Consider the following 18,874-nt stretch of genomic DNA (forward strand, 5'->3'; position numbering starts at 1 on the left):
TGTACTTGGGAAGAAGACAATACTGACAAACATCCTTCAGATTCATCTTGAATTCTGGCACCGGTTGCCCTTCCTTGCTGTCTGGCATAGACGAATGCTGTAGAATTCGTCGGTGTGGTTCAGAAGGAATGACGCTCTTGTCACTGTGTGGGAGCCATTCCTGCCACACTGAAACGGGCCTCGATGTCTGACTTGTGGCAGACAGGTTTATCACCGTTTTGGGGAGAGGCAGTGCTTTTTTTGTTTGTTGCTAATGCCAGGAGATAACCCTGTTATTAAACATTTGTTTCATACATCTTGTCCCTCCCAAGTTGTACCTATATGCATTAAAAGAAGCTTCAACACAAGTCTCAGAATCAGGGAGGATTTTCTGCTTTTAAATAATTATTAACCATTCCCTGATAAAAAGCATCTGGTTTATATTATGCAAGTTCCACAAACTTCCAGCTTTGGTAATTTAAGCTGTTTAAATTAAAATTAGTTTTGCCATAAAATACTAATTAAAGTGCTTTGAATGCAGCACTTTTCTTGGGTGTTAAGAGCAAATTATATGAGAAAATAGATAGTGGTGATTGAATGGTCTGTCTTTTTTGCAAGATAATACTGGCTTATTGATGAAGATTCTGCCGTTCTTGTACAATCTGGGATGCCCTTGTGATATCAAATGTCCTACCGTTTTATGCTTTTCTAGAAAAACTAACCTTTTTCTGATACTGTTGTGAAAATTATTCATTACTTAAGGCTGTGGTTTTGCAAGTTCCTTTGTAATATATGTATGCAATCCACATGCTTCACTACTAAGCAAGCCCACAGCCCTTCAAAGACTACTCTGAAGTAATGGATAATTCTGTAATCTTAAACTGGTAGGACTTCTGAAAGTTTACCCTGAATATAAGCATCCACAATTGAGGTGTAAATCGGAGAGTACCTGTTGTAAAGACAATTCCTTGGCCCTGTGTATTTCTTTTACTAAACAACTAACATTTAGGATTTCAGACTTGTGAAACTATTTCTGTTCAAAAACAAAATTAAGAAATGATAGTGTTTGATCTGCTTCCCTGGTTCAGCTATCGATTTATATCAGATCTTTTGGGACCCCTGTTGCAGAACACCACCTTCCCCACTCGCCTGTCTTCAGGTTTGTGCCACCCTGTCAGTTTAGGCCATGTTTGTCAACATGGTTTTTCACCCTAAACAACGTTATGTAAACAAATTAATTCCCATAGCGCTTTTTTTTTTATTTTGGAAGTCAGGAAGGAGATCAGTGTCCTGGGAGATGTTCAAGAGTCAGCTGGGAGGGAACTCGCCCCCTCCCTGCTTCTTCTGTTCCATACCTTTTCTCAGCACCTGGCAGGGTCTTTGGCAACAGTCGCTTGGTGTCTTCTTCTGGATGGGGCTTGATGCAGATGGGTTTACCCAGGTTTTGGGTCCATGACTCTGATTCTTTTAGGGTATCCCATCCTTTGAAAATGACACTTTTTTGGATACTTGGACTTTAATATTTAGTATACTACCGTGAGGTGTTAAAGCAGAAGTAGAGCCTAGCACACTAATTTTCTTTAGTTCTTCCATGTTCAGTTATCTATGCGGAAGAACATTAAAGGTCATCTATAGATAGCTGGGATCTTTTTGTTTCTTTTCCTCTGTCATGTTCTGTTAATAATTTTTAGCTCTTACATTCCAAGCAAGACTTAGATTGTTTGGCATAGTATCTGCAAGGTACTATTTCAACAAAATGTTAGGTTTTTGTTTTTTTCTTCAGTGCCTTGGCAAGACGTAAGCAGTAATTAATTCTGTATGAATTTAGAAGTCTAATAGCAACAAACTGCTTAGATTATTTTTTTTTTTTGGTCATAGTCTTGATGTGTAGAGTGACATTTGCAGTGAGTGGATCTCAGAATCTGTTTGACACTGGAAACTTTAGAGAAGGTCAAGGGAGCAAATGGGAGTGTGTGGCAAAAGAAGTGAAAGGAGTGCTTCTTGTCCGCGTTTGCACACCACCTTGCTGTGCACCACAGTGTCGATAACCTTTGTTCTGCTGTGTGAGAAATGCTGTCTGCCATATATTAGAGTAGCACTGCTCGTTTGCCTTTCTGCAGGTAGCAGAATGGGATCATGAGCCAATGGGTTTTGGATGAGACTCTGCTTTAAATAATGAACCAGATGGATCTCTGGGGATAAATTGCAATTGTGCGGTCCAGGATACTGCTCCAAGAGGAGTCCTACTGCAGAAGTTGGAATAACTCTAACTTAGGAGGAGGTTGCAGGAAGAGAAGAGAGGGTCTCGTGTTGAAGAAAATTGAGTACTGACCCTGAAAATTACCAGTGTTCAGTCTGTTTTGGAATTCATGTAAGATACAGGCTTTTCATGAGCGTTTGCCAACTGTGGATGACTTGTACATCAGTCTCAAAGCAGTTATCCACATTTTTCCTTCAGCAGAGGTAGGGAAGAGGAGTTGCTTGTGCAAGTTGAAACTGAAGTCACTAGTAGCTATGGTCTAACCAAGCGTGAAGTACTATCTAATGTGAAATAATCTGAAAAATAAAGTCTGTAATGTGTTATGGGTATGGGAACTTGGTCAAACTCCTGACTTCATTATTTCTGTGAACTTAAGTCACCATCTGTAAAATGAGGGAAATAATGCATTCTCCTGGCAATATTGTGAAAATAAACTAATGCCTGTGAAGGAAGGCAGAGCCTAACTCTTACTCTTCCCAGTTTTGATTTATGGATAGTAAGTTCTGTGGTGTTGTCCAGGATAGGTCCTTCTTTTTATTTAGGATGTTTTTTAAAATTAAAAAAAAAGTGTTGTAGACATTTCGTTCTCTTTAAGAAGGCAGAAATCAAGACAAGCTGAAATAGCAGGGAATCGTGATATGAGTGGCAAAGATGTTCTCTTTCTCTGGAAGCAAGTGAAGCCACTTGATGTGTGTGTTTCTGGTCAGTGGTTCCTCAGAACTTCACCAGGTTGTCAGAAAATTTTCACAAAGCAGCAGAAGCAAGTTTCTTCAATTGCTGTGAGAAGTTGCCTTTGCCAGTAGTAAGAATAATCACAGAAAAAGTTGAAGTCCACTTTTTGTCTTGAGTGCTACTTAAAACATTTCAGCGGGAGCATTAAGGACTAAACTAGCTTAAGAGGAATGTGCAGCAAATGAATATATTGCTTGATCATGTCCAAGGAAGTATAAATAAAATCAGAGTTGTTAGATACCCTAAAAATCTGATTTGTTTTGTCTTGTTTTGTTTTTACTTTCAGAAGCAAATCAGTGTCACTGTTGTTTTCATTCTAACAAGTAGTTTTTGCAGTTTTACTTAAAAGTGTGTGAGACAAGAGAGATCCAACACTACTCCAATAAGAGTTTCAGTCCTTACTTGGTTGATATTTACTGTAAGTGTAGTTGCAAGAAAAGATTACAGAAGTGCAGGTGTATTTGTAACGATAAGAGATCCATCTCTTGCTTAGATACAGCTGTTATTGAAGTATGACCTATCTGCAGATTATAAACCAGTAGTACCTTTAAAATTCAAGCCAACCCATGCGACAAATCTCAAAGGCATATTGGGCTGTGATATTTTGAATCAGTGAATAAGATTTTGTAAATTAAATTTTGGGCCAGAGTTTTTTCTTATTCCGCAGTGTGCTGCTTGTAAAATGCTGCATGATTTGTAGGTGCCTACAGTTAGTCAAGAATAGGAAGGTTTGTATTTTCCATGGTTTCTTTTACCATTTTTTTCATACTCAAATAACAAACTCAGTCTGGTCTATGAAAGGTGCAACGACAGCTGAAAATGTCTGGCTGACTAGATAACTGAGGGACTTAGATGACCTCCAGATGCACCTTAACCTCCACTATTATTTAATTCTGTGAACAGTGAAATTCTTGTGTTCTTTGGTAAGCACGTGTTTAGTTGTTTGTGGGTTGGTTTGTTTTTTTAAAGAAAAAAAAAAACCTTACTAAAACTCAATCAGAAAACTACAGATTCAGTCATGGTCTTTAATAAAGCGTATTTGTTAGAAAGAGGTTGACAAGTCTAGGTGCTACTATTAGCACAGAAAATAAATTGAAGAGTATTGTGAAATCTGTGGAACTTGACACTTGAAACAAAGCACAGGTGAACTCAGGCTCTTAAAATAGGGATTTGAAGGTGTTCTGAGCAGGAGCCTAAGGTCCTCTAGGCAAGTGCAGCCAAACCCCCGCGGAGAGTCGTGTTTGTTTTCTGCAAAGGAAAGAGTTGTATGTCCTCTCATTTTTTTGCTCTTCCTAGTAGAAATTCCTAGACTATGAGATACGTTCTTTACTTTGGTAGGAAGTGGTGATGAGTTCCAGCTGAAGTATTGGAAAATCTTTCTTGCTGCCTGAGTGTCAGCTGGTTTTTTTAGGGAAAATCCTAGCCCTATGTAGTGTAATCTGGCATGCGATGAGTAGGTACTTCAAATTATATTAAAAGCTGTTCTGGAGATTATGAGTAGTCATTGCCCATTCCTATTTCACTGTTCAAGGACACTTTTATAAAATGGGATTCAAATATTTTATTTTTCTTAGTACAGAAAGATTTGTGCAATCCTTATGTGTTTGGATCTCAAGATCTAAACATTGCAAATTAAAATGTAGAAATACTCTCTGATAGGACAGCAAGTGTAGTAGTCCATTCTATATATTAGCTAGGATCTCAGGAGTCTCAGAAATACACATATCCAAGTTATCTCATGGCATGTATTTCTGAAAGATGTGTTTGTGTTGGGCTGGTGTTTTGCTTTCTTTGATTTTTAGTTTATCATCTAAAATCTGGTAGGGGGAATTGCTGCAGCAGAGAGGTGAGGCACGTTTTCTGAGGTTGCGCAATAGGTATAGCAAAGAACTGATATCAGCATTGCATGTTCTAGCCACAAAGTCATCTCAAGTATTGTGCAAATCTTAAAGGAAAATTTTAATTAAAAAGAATTCCTGGACCAAAAGTGTTTTGTCATATTTTGTCATCAAGTGCTGTAAAATCTGCCAAATTTGTGACTCGTGTCCATGCTGGGTACTGCAGTTGCGCTCAGTACCACAGCAGACTGTTGCCTTAGGCACCGTTAGTTTGAGACTGTGTTGCAGCTTACTTCTTTCATCATAACTCTGACACTGGAATCTGCGTGGACTGGAGTGTCACAATCATGTGTGAAAAGAACATATGAATATTTTCCAAATAAAAGTGTTCTTGTCACCTTTCATCTGTAAAAACCCCACTGCATGTCTTGCTCAGGCACTGTTGTCTCCAACATACTAAATTGGTGTGTTACCTAAAGCCAGTAGTATTTAGTAATTTGTTTGCTGGTTACTGCTGGAGAGCGGAATTGCAAGTACAGCGAGATGCCATGGAGTGCAGGGCCAAAAGTGCCTGGTGAATTGTTCTGTTCATGGTATTTGATGGTGTTTTAGTGCACACCACGTACAGGAAGTGGTGATGGTAAAAACTTAGTCTTAAATAGTGTAACATACACAAATAGCCTCTTATTTAATCTTTTCTTATGCAAAATGTATTTTCTTTTAAGCTTGTGAAGAACAATATGCTTCTAGCCTGCAGCAGGAGGCAGGCTTGCCAGTAGGGGTGTGTACTGCGGTGTGCGTTTAGTCCATTATAGCTGCATGTGTCTAAGGTATTACCAGCTTTTGGAAAAAAAATGTTTTATTATGTAGATCTCGTAGCTACTCAACTTTGACTTTAGCAGCCTGGCATTTAAACTGTTCAGTTATCCTACTTAGCACTAACATGAATGGTGGACTCCAGCAGCACCCGCGGTTTCTAAGCGATTGGGAGGAAGTCTTTTTCTGGCATCCATGTAACACTGTTTTCATAGGACTCAGTGCAAGAAACCTGAAACTGTTTTTATTCAAATGAAGCCTTTAATAGTCCTCTCATTGTCTTCATTCTAAAGATCAAATAAACTGCTGCAACGTTTATAGAATAGCTCTGTTTGTTTAGTCCTCTGCAATGAAGGCCTTGGTACAAAGATTAATATTTTTGTGGCTAAAATCACGCTGGAATTTTGAAATTTCAGAACAGTGTTTTGTATAATGTTCTAATGAGATTTTAAGTGCGTGCCCTGGGCAATGTCCCACCCTTTACCATCATTTTGACATTCTCATGAGACATCAGCAGTGTTTAAGACTGTGTTTCTGCAAGTACGTCTGTCCAAGGAGGTAATGGAAAACTGACCACAGCAGTAAGCTTGTTGTTCTCCATTAAAACTAAAAGGAGATGGAATGCTTGTGCTTTTTTACAGGGCCACAGGAATGACAAGACTGAAGAATTTTGGTTTGTGTTCCATGTTCTGGGGAAAAATTTCTTGTGCGTTGATCATGGAGTCTCCTGTGCTTTCCTCCCAAGCACAATCCCTTCTTACCTGTCCTCTCCATTTTCTTTCTCTGCTGCTTCCTCATCACAGTCATGTTCTCTCATTTAGCTAATCTGAAGCTTTACTCTTCAGAGGCATACTTCTCTGTGGGAAGTATCAGGTAAAAATACAGATGTTCTTTTCATATATATGGTATTTAAATTCCCAAGCCAGAAAAGCCCAGTTCTGCGGTACCGGACTTTACAACCCTCCTAACTGCATGGTGTACCTGAATGGTGTCTTTCCTCACACTCGCAAATTCCTGGTCTTGTGTCTTTTAGCATGTCCGCAGCCTCTAACCAAAATATCCCAAATAATCGCTTGTTCCGTCTCAAGTCCTTTTTTCTTACTGGATGCTGTAGGTGAAAAGGTAGATGCTGATCTGATACCACATACATTGCAGTCTGAGCGGGAGCTGTTTCACTGTATAGCAGTGAGTGATGGTTGAGTGACTATCTGTATAGAAGCACTGAGTTCTAGAAGAAGAAAAAAAAATTGACAATGCTGCTATATCTTCCATCACAGCATTTCATTTAGCACTAGTAATACTGGAGTTTGTTAACCTCTCTTTTGGAAAGAAATCGCTTCTCTAAGTTGTTTGCTGAAGGATGCTTTTATTGTGAAATAAAATACTGAAGTCATTGACACTCTCCTGATAAGAAGAAAAAGGAACCCAAAGAGTGTTAAACTTTGTTAAATGAACATATTTTTGCTAATATCTTTTTGTTTAAGCTCTGCTTCTTACAGTATTTAAAAACCCCAGTTTTCTCTGGATTTTGGGCCTTTGTGCTATACCCATTCCCTTTCTCCCAGTGCATTAACCTCAGCTGCCTTTGACACTCCCACCAGAATACAGATAACATTTGGCATGGCTAGGTGGGAGCTACCTACGTACTTCTTAATTAGCCAGTATTGCATACGGGTCGGCCAGCTGGCTTTCTCTCAACAGAATATGTAATGTTGGCTTTTGCCTGCCTTTCCCTCAGTTCAGCTGTTCTTAGATGTCTCTCTCATACTCACCCACCAACTTTTTTTTTTTCTCCTTTCCATGGTAGACTCTTAATAGCTCTGAGATCTAGATCATACCAGTCATTTCTAAATAAACTTAGAAGAGACAAAGTCTTGGGAATGGGAGGGAGGAGATTGCTAAGAGGAAATCTAGGTCAGTATCTTAGTTTGAATCAGGAATACACCGTTAGAGTGACTGTCCTTATCTCTCCACACTGGAGTTTAGTTTGCTCTATGCAGCGGCTTCAGAGCTTGATTCCTCCTGTTTTAAGCCGAGAGATGTGTTCAGGAATGTACTGAATGTGCTCCAGCCTTTAATGTGTGTTTAACACATGGGACTGCACTAGAGCTAGCCCAGAGCAAAACTGCTAAACGTGACGAGTGTAAATTCTGAATTTTTGTTACCAGCTGTTCCACTCTACAGATGATCCGCTCTGGATAATTCTGTACTTCTTGCTCATGTAGATGTAGCCTTAGCTGTCATTTTCATAAGTTTAATTTTAGCAAAACATTCTGAAGCACGCCTGTCAAATATTTATAGCAGAAATGTTCACTGTTTCCCGGTTTGGAGTAAATCCATATTGGAAGAGAGGGATATTTTTCTTCTCCCCGCAGATGAAATAAGATACAGGAAATACAGAAGAACAGAGGTAGTGGAGAAGATTGCCTTATGCTAGATTCCCTGCTTCTTAAATGCAAATGCATTCTAGAGCTCCAGGATAAGTGCAGTATCTTGGAAATTAACCCATCTACTACTAATATTCTCATAGAAGTTCAGTCGTGTGCCCCATTGATTGTTATAATAGCAGTCAGGTAACCTTCAAGATCACTGTACGGCAGGGCTACCAAAGCAAACCTTCCCCAAGCATCGTGTAACTTTTTGCTGTATGTGTTATGGGGAAGACGTGCAGGAGTAAGGTAAGCATGCATTGTAAACTAGAAAGGAAACAAATAGTTATGTGAACATCAGAACTAGTGATGCTTAATTTCTTACGGATTTATGTCTTATGGTTGATTGACTCTGGTAACTTGCAGGTCTCAACTGAAACGTCCCCTGTGACTAGGGGCAAAGAAGGGAAGTGCTTTATAAAAACCATCTCGTGGAGTTTTCTTATGTGCAGTATGGCATGAGGCTCCTCTTGGAATCTTCCCTTGGGGAAAACAGTGACATCATCATTATTGTTATCCACCAGCCACCTTTTTCCATTAAAATTGTGAGTCCTTAATATATTTGAAAACTTTTCTCTGCAGTCTAAAGAAAATCTGTCTACAGGCTTGGAAGTCGTTGGTGAGCCATACGTAGGCACGTAACAGAAACACGTGAGCCTCAGCTTCTCAGGAGACTGGGCTGAAAGCGAAGGCTCCGCTAAAGGGCCTGAACGAGAGTGGCAGCGGTGCCGTTGGAGTGTTGTATGCATTGTGGTTTGCGTAGGTGAGGGCAGGGCAAATTAATACGGTAACTTGTTGGTATTAGAGATTCGTTACATACCTCGTTTTCTGTAGGTAGTTACAGCTGAAATTCTGGTGGTTGGTGGGGAGGTTTGTTTGGTTTTTGGGGTGGGTTTTTTATGAAATAGTCTTAGCTTTTTATATCACTGCCGGTAGATCTGACAAAATGCGTACTTTTATTACTTTAAGGAGAAAATAGAGTTTTTTTAGTTCCTTTAGGTGAAAAATGATTGAGAGAAAAGTTTAACAGTGTTTCAAATAATAGGACATTGGTATCTTATAATGAATGTGCAGGAAAGACATCCAAACATAATCAGAAAATCTGATTTTGTTACATGCGGAGAAGTTTCTTTAGTAGGAAGCAGATTCTATGTTTTATTGAAAAGAATGGAATAGATCAGTTTGTTAGAGAAAAAGCCCAGCTGTGCATGTTTATCAGATGAAAAGTGGTGGTGCTGCTTGTTGTGACAGAGGAGAATAATTTGGATGTAAAGAGTTTAACTTTCAATTTAGGGTTCTGGCAATTTGAAATATTCCACCAAGACAGCCTAATAAACCCGTAATTGCATTAAGAAACAGTCCTGAACAAAAACTTGAGGCAGACAGATCTAGGTTTCCCTGGGAGAACCTGCTAATGTTCTCATTTTCACTTTGAATGCAAATGTTTGTTGACTGCGTTCAGAACATGAGTTGAAGTGGTACTGAACTGCAGGCAAACAGAAATTAAGTTAAAATGTGAGTAAAATCACTTCTTCAGGTCAGAATTTTATTGTAATATGTACTAGGTGATCATGGGTTGAATAGTTTGCTTATGTTTCTGGACCATGGGGGTATCTTAGGAAATAAAAAAAAAAAAATCTACCCTTTATGAAAAGTATTTTTTCTCTCAAATATTTGAAGCATTTATGTCTGTGTGAAAAGTATTTCACACGGGGATTGTGAAATAGCAAGCTGCTACATAAAACACGTAACGGAAATACCGCTGTGTGTCAGTGTGATAGTTCGGATGGTTCTGCTTTAATAATCCAGTATGTGATATTCGGTCTTCGTGGGCTTCCAAAGCAGTTTTCTCTTCAAGCTATAATTGGCTCAGGGTCAACAATTGAATGAATTCACATTTAGTTTTGATCATGTGGTGAAGAAAATGGGAACATCTTATGCTTTCTGATTTTGTTTACTTATATTTTTGTATTATTTGTTAAGTATTATTTAAAAATACTTTAAATTTTATTTTTAAAATGTTTTCATCATCCTTTTGCCCCCTCTATAATACCTGTAGCTTGAATTTTTTTTGTCTACCATTTTAAAAAATAAACTGTATTTCTGTTCAGTAAGACTTGAAAGGATATGCGGGGAGGATGGGCCTTTTGTGAAGGAGGAACTTGTGTTCAGTTAAGCAGGTTTAGCCCCTTCTGGTGAGGCAAATCAGAGGGATGGAGCCAAGCCTAAGCTAGTTAAGGTTACTAAGCTCATGAAATTGGACTCTTTCCTGTCAGTACCGGAAGGGTATAGAGAATGGGATACAGAACCAGGAAAGGAGGAGCAGAGCAGGGATGAAGGTAGTTTCAGGGAGTCAAGTAGCAGAAGAAAAGGAAGGAAACAAAACAGCAGCATATGCAATGAGAAATATTTTGATTGAAATAGTGAAGATAACTTTCACACATTGATCTGTTTGAAAGTAGTTGTAATGATGATGATATATACAATGGGAATTGTTGCAGGTGAAACTTAGAGAGGATTTGAGAGGCTAACTGAGCAAAAACAGATTTATGACTTGTGTTTGCTTTTTAAACCCATGAGAACAGAGATAGTTGCCACTATGATAATACTCTGTGTATGGTGTAATCAGCACTGTAGTCATTGTCCGTGAAGATACTAACTCATTGCTTCTTTTAGGATTAAGAAGTGGTTTTGTAAACTACAAGAAACTCATTCTAGAGTACTCTCCATTGCAGCAATAACCTTTTTTCTTCCCGTTACAAAAACCAAATAAAAAGGCAAATAACTGTGTGCTTTGATGTCCGTTTAAAATGAACAATTGCTCTCTGTATCAGTAAGGCTGCATAAATCCTGTTGACACTATATAAATGAAGGGAATACACTAATGTTTCTTTTGTCTTGGGTAAGAGTAGAACAGTAGGAATTTCACAATGTTGTATCATAGTGGAGACAAGATTTCAGGGTATTGTATGTGAGGCAGTTTCTAACTAAGCTCTTCCTGCTTTTCATAAGCTTGTGGCTAATATTAAAAACAAAAAAAAAAAACAAAAAACTGAGGTGTAGGGGAAGAGGAGGAAAAGAGCAGACCTTAATGCAGCATTTCCTAATTTTCTGACCTTAGGATTGAGCATTTTGAACTTCCCTTCCCCTCTTGTTCTTCCTCTCCTGTTCTGGAAGAATAACAAAGATGTTACTTTAATACCATTGTATACAACAATCTTGGCCAAGTATTCTGTAAGGGGATTTCCCATAGTTTAGGTCTTGTGAGGGATGGGTGGGTGGGTGGTGTGCTGTGTAGAACTTTGAACACGAAAGTTTTATGTGTCAGGTCCAGTATGCAAAACGGTTTTCTCAAAGTCATCTGCCAAAGAGAAAATACGAGTCTCTGCTGTCGGTTACCTGTGTCAAACCGAAATAGTGGCCCTGGTCCTATAACAGCAATGAATTTGCTATGTGATGATCCCAGAATCTTAACTGTAAAGCAACAATAGAAATCTCACACCTGAAACAACATCTCACTGAGACATAAAATTACTACACGATTCAGTAAGACTGGGATCACATAAATATTGGCAACATAATACATCCATTCAAAAAGGCCCATAAAACGTCACTGGCTTTAAAATGATGTCAGACGCAGTTTTACTTTCCACCTGACCTTTCGTCTTGTGCACTCTTGCAAGAAGAGTGGCTCCCAATTCTGTGGGAGAGACAAATCGGACCTCTTCCATTGTGTGAATCTTCCTCGCTGTACCCTGGAGATGAAACACCACAGAGCTCTTGGAGCTTTACATACATATATAGAGTGATGGCTAATGTAATTAATTTGCTGGACAGTGGAAATTAAGGTTTCTAGTTCCAGGTCTAAGCTTTAGAAGATTTTTCTTCTGTCATGAATCTCTTGTTCCAACAGAAAGGATAGCAAATCACCAAGATTTGACCTTCTTTCTATATTATTTTGGGTGGACAATATTTCAGTTTCCCAGACTGGAAAGCTTAATTTCCCTTCACAGTGTTGCTAGAAATGATCTTGTGCATCTTCCCAGTCTTATTGCCTATAAAGTGGAGTGAGATAGTGAACCAATGAGCCATCAAATACCCAAAAGTGTTAAGTCTGTCAAAGAGGAGAGTTAGAGGGATGAGGCAGTTCAGCAGCTGACTTGGTGGTTTTCTGATGACGCTGTCCCCAGCAGTAGCCGTGTTAGACCTTTTGGGTTTTTGCCCCAAGGTTTGAGCTGCAGATGAGTAGGATGCTTGAAGTCAGGTGTCACCGTTAGTCATCTTTTTTGGGGTATTATTCAGCTCTGCTACCATCTGCAGTAACAACATTTGTCCTGAAATGACACTGCAGTGTGTGTATTTATATAATGTTGGTTGTTTTTCAGACGCACGATGAACCCACTGATACAAGACGCAGCTAGCTAAAGAGCTATAAAATGCCCAAATTTGGATCTGCAAAAACAGTTCAAGTTGAAAATTCTGACAGTGATAGCACCATGGTGGAAAAACCAGCTGCAAGAAAGGTAACAAAATTATATTCATGTCCATTTAATTTTGGTGAAATGAAGAGCATGTGTTGTATCGCAGTTTGTGTTGCTGTAATGGGAAGAACTAAATATCACTCTGTATTCTGATATCTTGAGTGCAGAAAAAAAAGTATAAATTCTTACATGGCTTTAACTGTAAATTAAACTCGGGAACAAAATTTATGCCTTTTATTTTAACTTGCGACTTAATTCAAAAGGAAGCTGGATACATTGGGTTTATTTGATGTAAGTTAGGGCATAGTTCCCATATCTTACATCATATGAAGTCTTTATACGCTCACAAGAACAATGATTCAAATTGTTTTTAATTTTACAGTGTCTTACTCTCTTTAACCAATACATGAAACGTTTCTGAAGGCCTGTGACAGAGCACAGAGCCATGAACAAACACAAGACAGGGACTTGTTCCCTCTGTTAGGAGGACTTGAAAGCCAAATGCTGCAGAAGGGTTAAGAGTAACTCCTGTACAAGGGAGTCCACTTTGAAAATTGTACAATCCATTTTTGAGTGTTGGAGAGTGAAGGAATATGGGAGCTCCAGTAATACTGAAGGTTGGTTTGTTATTTATAAATGTAAAGTATCCCATCATTTTTAAACTTCTAGAGCCAAGTTGCAAATAACCCAGTTCTCTGTTTTGTCTGGCTAGTACACTTGTACAATAGATGAGTTTATCTGTAGTACTAATGAATAACAGAAGATAGAATAATATTCTGCATTATGAATGATGAGTTGTATATTGCCCTAAGGAGAGACAATCCATTTAGCTCCCAAATGATGTTTAAAACTGTCTTCTCCGGAAAAGGAGATATTGTGTGTGTGTGTGGTCATGCTTACTGTTACTATTTTGTTGAAGTCTCTATTCTCTCTAAGACCACTTAATGAATGGATATAAGACAGGAAGAGATTAAAAAATAGGAAAAGATTAGAAGATCCAGCATCTAGTTCAAACTGTTTGCCTTCCAAAAACATTCATAGAAAACTTTAGAGTTTTTAGTCATTTCCCAGTTTGTTTTATGGGTCCCAGTAAAGTGAGGCAAAGGTCTTTGTTTCTGCTAGTTGTGATGAACTACTTAGATAAGAAGAGGAAGATAACAGAGTAAAATGGGGAAAGGAAATTGGCTTACTAGTAAAGGGATGAAAAAGTGTTGGGTTTTCTTCTTCTTCTTCTTTTTTTTTTTTTTTTGTTTTGGTCCCATTCTGGTTTGAGATATGGTCAAGTTAATTGAAGTGTCATTCAATACTGGGAAAGTAGGTGGAATGTTGGGCCTACAAGCAGCAAGAATAGGAAGACTATTGCAGTGAAATTTAGTGGTGTTAAATACTGCCTTTTTAGTTACAGACTTGTAAGGAAGTTACATTTTGTAAAGATTTTAGGTTATTTATTTAACAAAAAAAAAATTTCTGGCTTTATAAACTCTCATTGTCTTGACACTTCAGTATTTCTGAAAAAAGGCTTTTGACACAGGAAAATCTTGAAGTCGTAATCAACAGCTGCTCATGCTAGGAAAACTGATGTCAATTTTTTCCAGCTTTAGTTGTGTTTGTAATTTTTAAAAGTTTTTTAAAAAATCAGTAACAAAGAGGTTAAAATTAATTTTCATCTTTTGTTCACTTTAATCAAGGCAAAAATAGTGGGTTTGCTGGAATGTGTCAGTTAAAGTTTTCCCTGTTTCTTTGCTAAAGGTATGGCTTGAAATGCTTGGAATGCATTTGTTTGAGCATATAGAAATAGATTATTGTATTTTTAGAGTGCAGATTACTTCCTTCCTAGGCTTGGAATTTTATGTACAAATTGCTCTGCAGTCTGAGTTTAAAAAAAAGAACAACCACCAAACAAAAAACCAACCAACCAAACAAAATAAAGAGTTTACTTGTGAGGCCCCTTTTCTTCCTCCGCTCTCCATCTCTGACCCCCCTCACCTCCTCTCCCTGCTGCCTCCTGCTGCTGTAAAGCACGGTGCTGGTTTCCAGAGTGGCTCTCGAGTCCGCAGCCACTGCCCAAGGAACTGCCTCGTGCCCAGCTCGGTGTATGCTGGTTGTCCTGGCTCCTTCCTCTCCAGTGATCTCCTGCCTCTGATCCCCATGAACCGTTCCCTCTCTGCTAGTAGCAGCAGCAGTTACCTCAGCTGAGCCATGTAGCCCCCAGACCCTGCAATCTCTGCCAAGTTAGGTCATCTTCTGAAACAGAGGTGTGTAGCTCTTGTCAGAGCATTAAAGGAGGAGGTACGAATTTGTATGAAGACAGGAATAACTTTTTCCAGGGAACAGAAGAGTGAACATGGTGTCATTTATTTAACCACCAGGAAATATGCAAATTTTGATTTGATTTAGAAAGGAATAAATTAGCATTCTATTTTTGATGGTCACATAAAACCCTTTCATTGTCTTATTGGTTTGGGTGAAGGTTTGTCCTTAGCTGGTTGCTCTAATAAGGAAATGTTTGTTGTTGAGACTGGTCAGCAGCATAGGAACTGGAAATATGTCAGATTCTACCTTGCCTGGTATCTGCGATTAAGATGCCAGTGAAAGCAGGATTACTTAGAAAACTAAAATCTAGGGGAAGATGGAAGTTTGACCAAGGACATAGATATAGAATCACAATGGTGGACTAATTACATTGATACCAAAAAGTAAGCTGATAAACTGCTTGCACTGTTATGTTCAGTCTTGCTTGCTGTCTACCTTGGCCTAATGTATAATGTGAGATTAGAGTAATGTAGGGTTTGGTTTGGGGATTTTATTATATAAATTGATACGTAATACTGGAAACGTGAGATCCTAAATGAAATTACAGAATTATTTAAGTGTTGCAGTTAATATTTCTGTATTCTTTTTTCTTAGCATAATAAATACAGTTTGGTTGCTTTTGTCATATTTTGAGAAAAATTGAATACATGGTGAGGATGTTAAATAGTCAAATAATCACATGAACAGTTTGTTTCTATGTCCACTTTGTTATTGAAGCAGAAATGTCTTTGAACTACTTGTGGAGCTTAATCTCTTAGGACTGTAAACAAACAGAAGATTGGTAGTTTTCATTACTGGTATTCCCTCCTAAGTTCATAGGTGCACTGTAGGCAGCGGAGGCCCTGATGTGCAATAATGTTCATACAAAACAGTGCATCTTGCAAATGAACAGTAATGTTAAAGGACACCACTTCCTAAAAAAATCCTTATTGTTCTTCTCAAAATAAAAACTGTAATAGCCTAAATGTATGTGGTATAAGACTATTCCAGTGGTTAATATGTTAAGATAAAAGAAAAAGCACTTGCAGAATTTGGCTTTCCTTTCATAGTTGATACAACACGTAGCTCTTACTGGTTGTGCGCTCTTAGCTGTTGACTGAGATATGTAGCAAAGTGACTGTTGTTATGAGGCTTAATGTTCATATTTGTCCAGTGGAAGTTAATGCTTATTATGCTGTTCTAGCAACCAGTGAATAGCTATGTGTTCAGGTCTTCTGAGAGCTTAAAAAATTCATTAGGAATAACATTCCTGTTAATAAGCTGAGTTTATATCATACATGCTTTAGGGTATGTGTCTTTTTATTTCAGTTGCTCATCCTGGGAGCCTGAAAGAAATAAAAAAAATTGTAAGAGTGTGTACAGTGGATAGACCGTTCAGTGTTTGCATGAGATATTTTATAAACATAAGAGCATAATGAGATTTTAATTTATCTGAATTTATACTTTAGAACTTACATGGCCAAAACTCAGAAAGTAAATGACAGATGTGTGGGCCGAAGGAGAAAGGCTTTTGGGGTTTGTAAGAATTAACTCTCATCTTGGAAGAGTTCAACAATAGTGCCCAAAGCCATTTTAATACGATACAGAACATGCTTCAGTATCTAATTATCTTTGATAGGCAGAAGAAGGTTGTTTATTCTCCCAGGGCTTAGTACATCTGTGAGAATATATGGCACTCTGTTGTCTCCTTTTGTGTGTTGTCATTGATTGTAGCTATACCAGACAATAGAGCTGGAATGGGCTATCAAGAAATTGCACGGACTGCCATTTGTTAGCCTTCTGAGACGGTTTCTGTTGAACAGATTTAAAATGTGTTCCTCATAGCATGCTAGTATGCTTTTGTTGACAGAGAAAATTCTTCCTTGTTACTACACTCTCCAGTGAGGCATGCATTAAATGTTGAGGCGTGCAGATCCAGTTCGTCCATGTGCCCCAGAGTCGAATAAGCTGTGCTCGGTTCTTGACAGATGTTTGCCAGACCTTTTCTTTAAAGCTGTGCCTGATGGAAAATCCAGTCTCCTTGGGCAATTTATTCTGGTACTTAATTATGCTGACTGGCACAGAGTTAGATACTTAGCAGAAGGATAAATAACCTTTGCTTGTCTCTTGTTGCAGACTAAAGCCATTAAATGTTCTTTGGCTGTAGTGGACATGGAGAGTATGTAATGCCTTTCTCTTTGCCACAGTAGTTTATGTATCTGAACATTATCATGTTTTCGGTGTTTTATCTGATGAGCAGTTTTCACTTTAGATAAATGAACCTGTTTAGAAGGTCCACAGATATTCCAAGTTACAGGTTACTTTATAAAAGACATCAGCTTTGTTTTAGGTTGCTTCCATGAATCACGTTAAACTAATATATAGACCTGTTTATGCTGAATTTTGAACCTTGTGTCAGACCCTGAAAAAGAGACCAGTGACCAGGAGTAGTTGGAACAGTGAATGCTCACTCTTTAAATTGAAATGCCTCTTCTAACCCTTCGGGCTTGCTACCTCCTCTTGCTTTCCTTTTCTTGAAGTTGAATCCAGGAGGCTGTTAAGAGTTTTCTGACTTTTAATGTGGGGTCTTGTGATTGTACAGTTAATTATTTTTTACCAATTTGTAGAACCTTGGTTTTATCGTGGCTTTTCCAGTTCTGTTTTCTATTTAGATTGTTTTTCAAATTCACTAGGCATTTTACTTTCCCTTTGCCAGTGCTCTTTGCTTCTCCCTCTCTCCCAGTTGTGATGATGCCTGCGTATCTAATTGCATCTCTATTTGAGCATTGTCACTGGAAATACTAAATAGCGTTGACTTTGTACAGACTTCTCAAACACCCTGTTCATTGCGTCTTTTGGGTTGGAAAGTCCACCATTGGTGGTGGCTAAATGTTTTTTTTCCACCATAGCTAAGGAACAAAATACTCTCGTTTTTTCAATTTCTGTGTAGTCTGTGTATGGCCTGTTCTTTCATTTTTCAATGTGTCTTTATTTATCTGAAAGTATGCATTTTGAACTGTCTCTCCTCCTAATTAGATAATCACAAAATTAATATTTAGTGATTATCAAAGAAAAAGTAGTGCATCAGTCATATTTAACATAATGCATATATACAATGTAAGAATAAGAATAAATGTAAAGCTATCAAATTATTTAAGCGGCTTGTGTCTCTTTGTGAGCACCTCCCAATCTGTTTTACTGATTAGTACTAAAAAAAGTGATTGTTTTTAACATTACCAACCGCAAAAAGTTTGCCTTTTTTTTTCTACAGAAAAAGTTGAAACCAAGGTTCCCTGCTTAGGAATTTTAAATTATTTTTAATTGTTCCTTTCTATTGCATAGTACCTAACATAAGACAATATTCTAGAGAAAGCAATACGTTTTAATACTACTGTATCCTATTGTGGGAAACTTACATATGTACTTATGAGAAGCAATTGGATTGTGTGGGACAGGTGTGAGAGAGCTCTTGGTGAGGCTGGGCCAAATTGGGAAAACTGGTTTGTGTAGGGGAAGAGATCAGAATGGGCTTAAGGGAGTTTGGGTCTGCTCTTGTCAATTTACAGACGGATTTGTGTTAGATTAACCAATTTCAAAAGTCACAGCACACACGCTTTATCTCCCAAGGGCTTAGGGGAGTCTTAAGGAGTTTTAAGATTTTAGATTTTCTTTTAGTTTGTTTTTTTTTTTTTTTTTTAAGTTTTTAAAATGTCTTGTTCTAGCATGTAAGAGGCTGGGGAGGGATGTGTTTGTTGTTTCTTTGGGGGTTTTCGAAGAGGGTTGGTTTTGGTTTTGGTGTGTGGGTTTTACTCTGAAGACAGATTTTCCCTGAGGGCATCAACCTTTTACTTCAGGAATTCTCTTGACATGGACTGATGCCTTCTTTGCGATTTCCCTGGTACAGACATTTGTTCTCTGAAGATGGTAGTTTGCTCGCAGGTTCTTTTTGTAATCACTTCTGCCTGCCCTTTTGGCAACAGTTTAAACTCAGAGTGTCAGATGGTATAATCAAACTCCTCTTCTTACCCGTGTTTGCTTTTAAAGAAA

General features: G+C 38.2%; 1 protein-coding gene across 1 annotated transcript in view; it reads left to right on the forward strand.

Annotated features, from left to right (window-relative positions):
* Positions 1-12,437: 12,437 nt before the first annotated feature.
* The window catches only part of ANKRD12 (ankyrin repeat domain 12), a gene marked incomplete at its 3' end in the record, with an annotated part of 30,790 nt that continues 24,353 nt past the window's right edge, over positions 12,438-18,874 (forward strand). The window contains exon 1 of the mRNA XM_009702415.1: positions 12,438-12,577. Coding sequence (XP_009700717.1) covers positions 12,491-12,577 — 87 coding nt within the window. The remainder of the gene's footprint in view (positions 12,578-18,874) is intronic.

The sequence above is a fragment of the Cariama cristata genome, unplaced genomic scaffold, assembly GCF_000690535.1.
Source record: "Cariama cristata isolate BGI_N322 unplaced genomic scaffold, ASM69053v1 scaffold10796, whole genome shotgun sequence".
Taxonomy (NCBI): domain Eukaryota; kingdom Metazoa; phylum Chordata; class Aves; order Cariamiformes; family Cariamidae; genus Cariama; species Cariama cristata.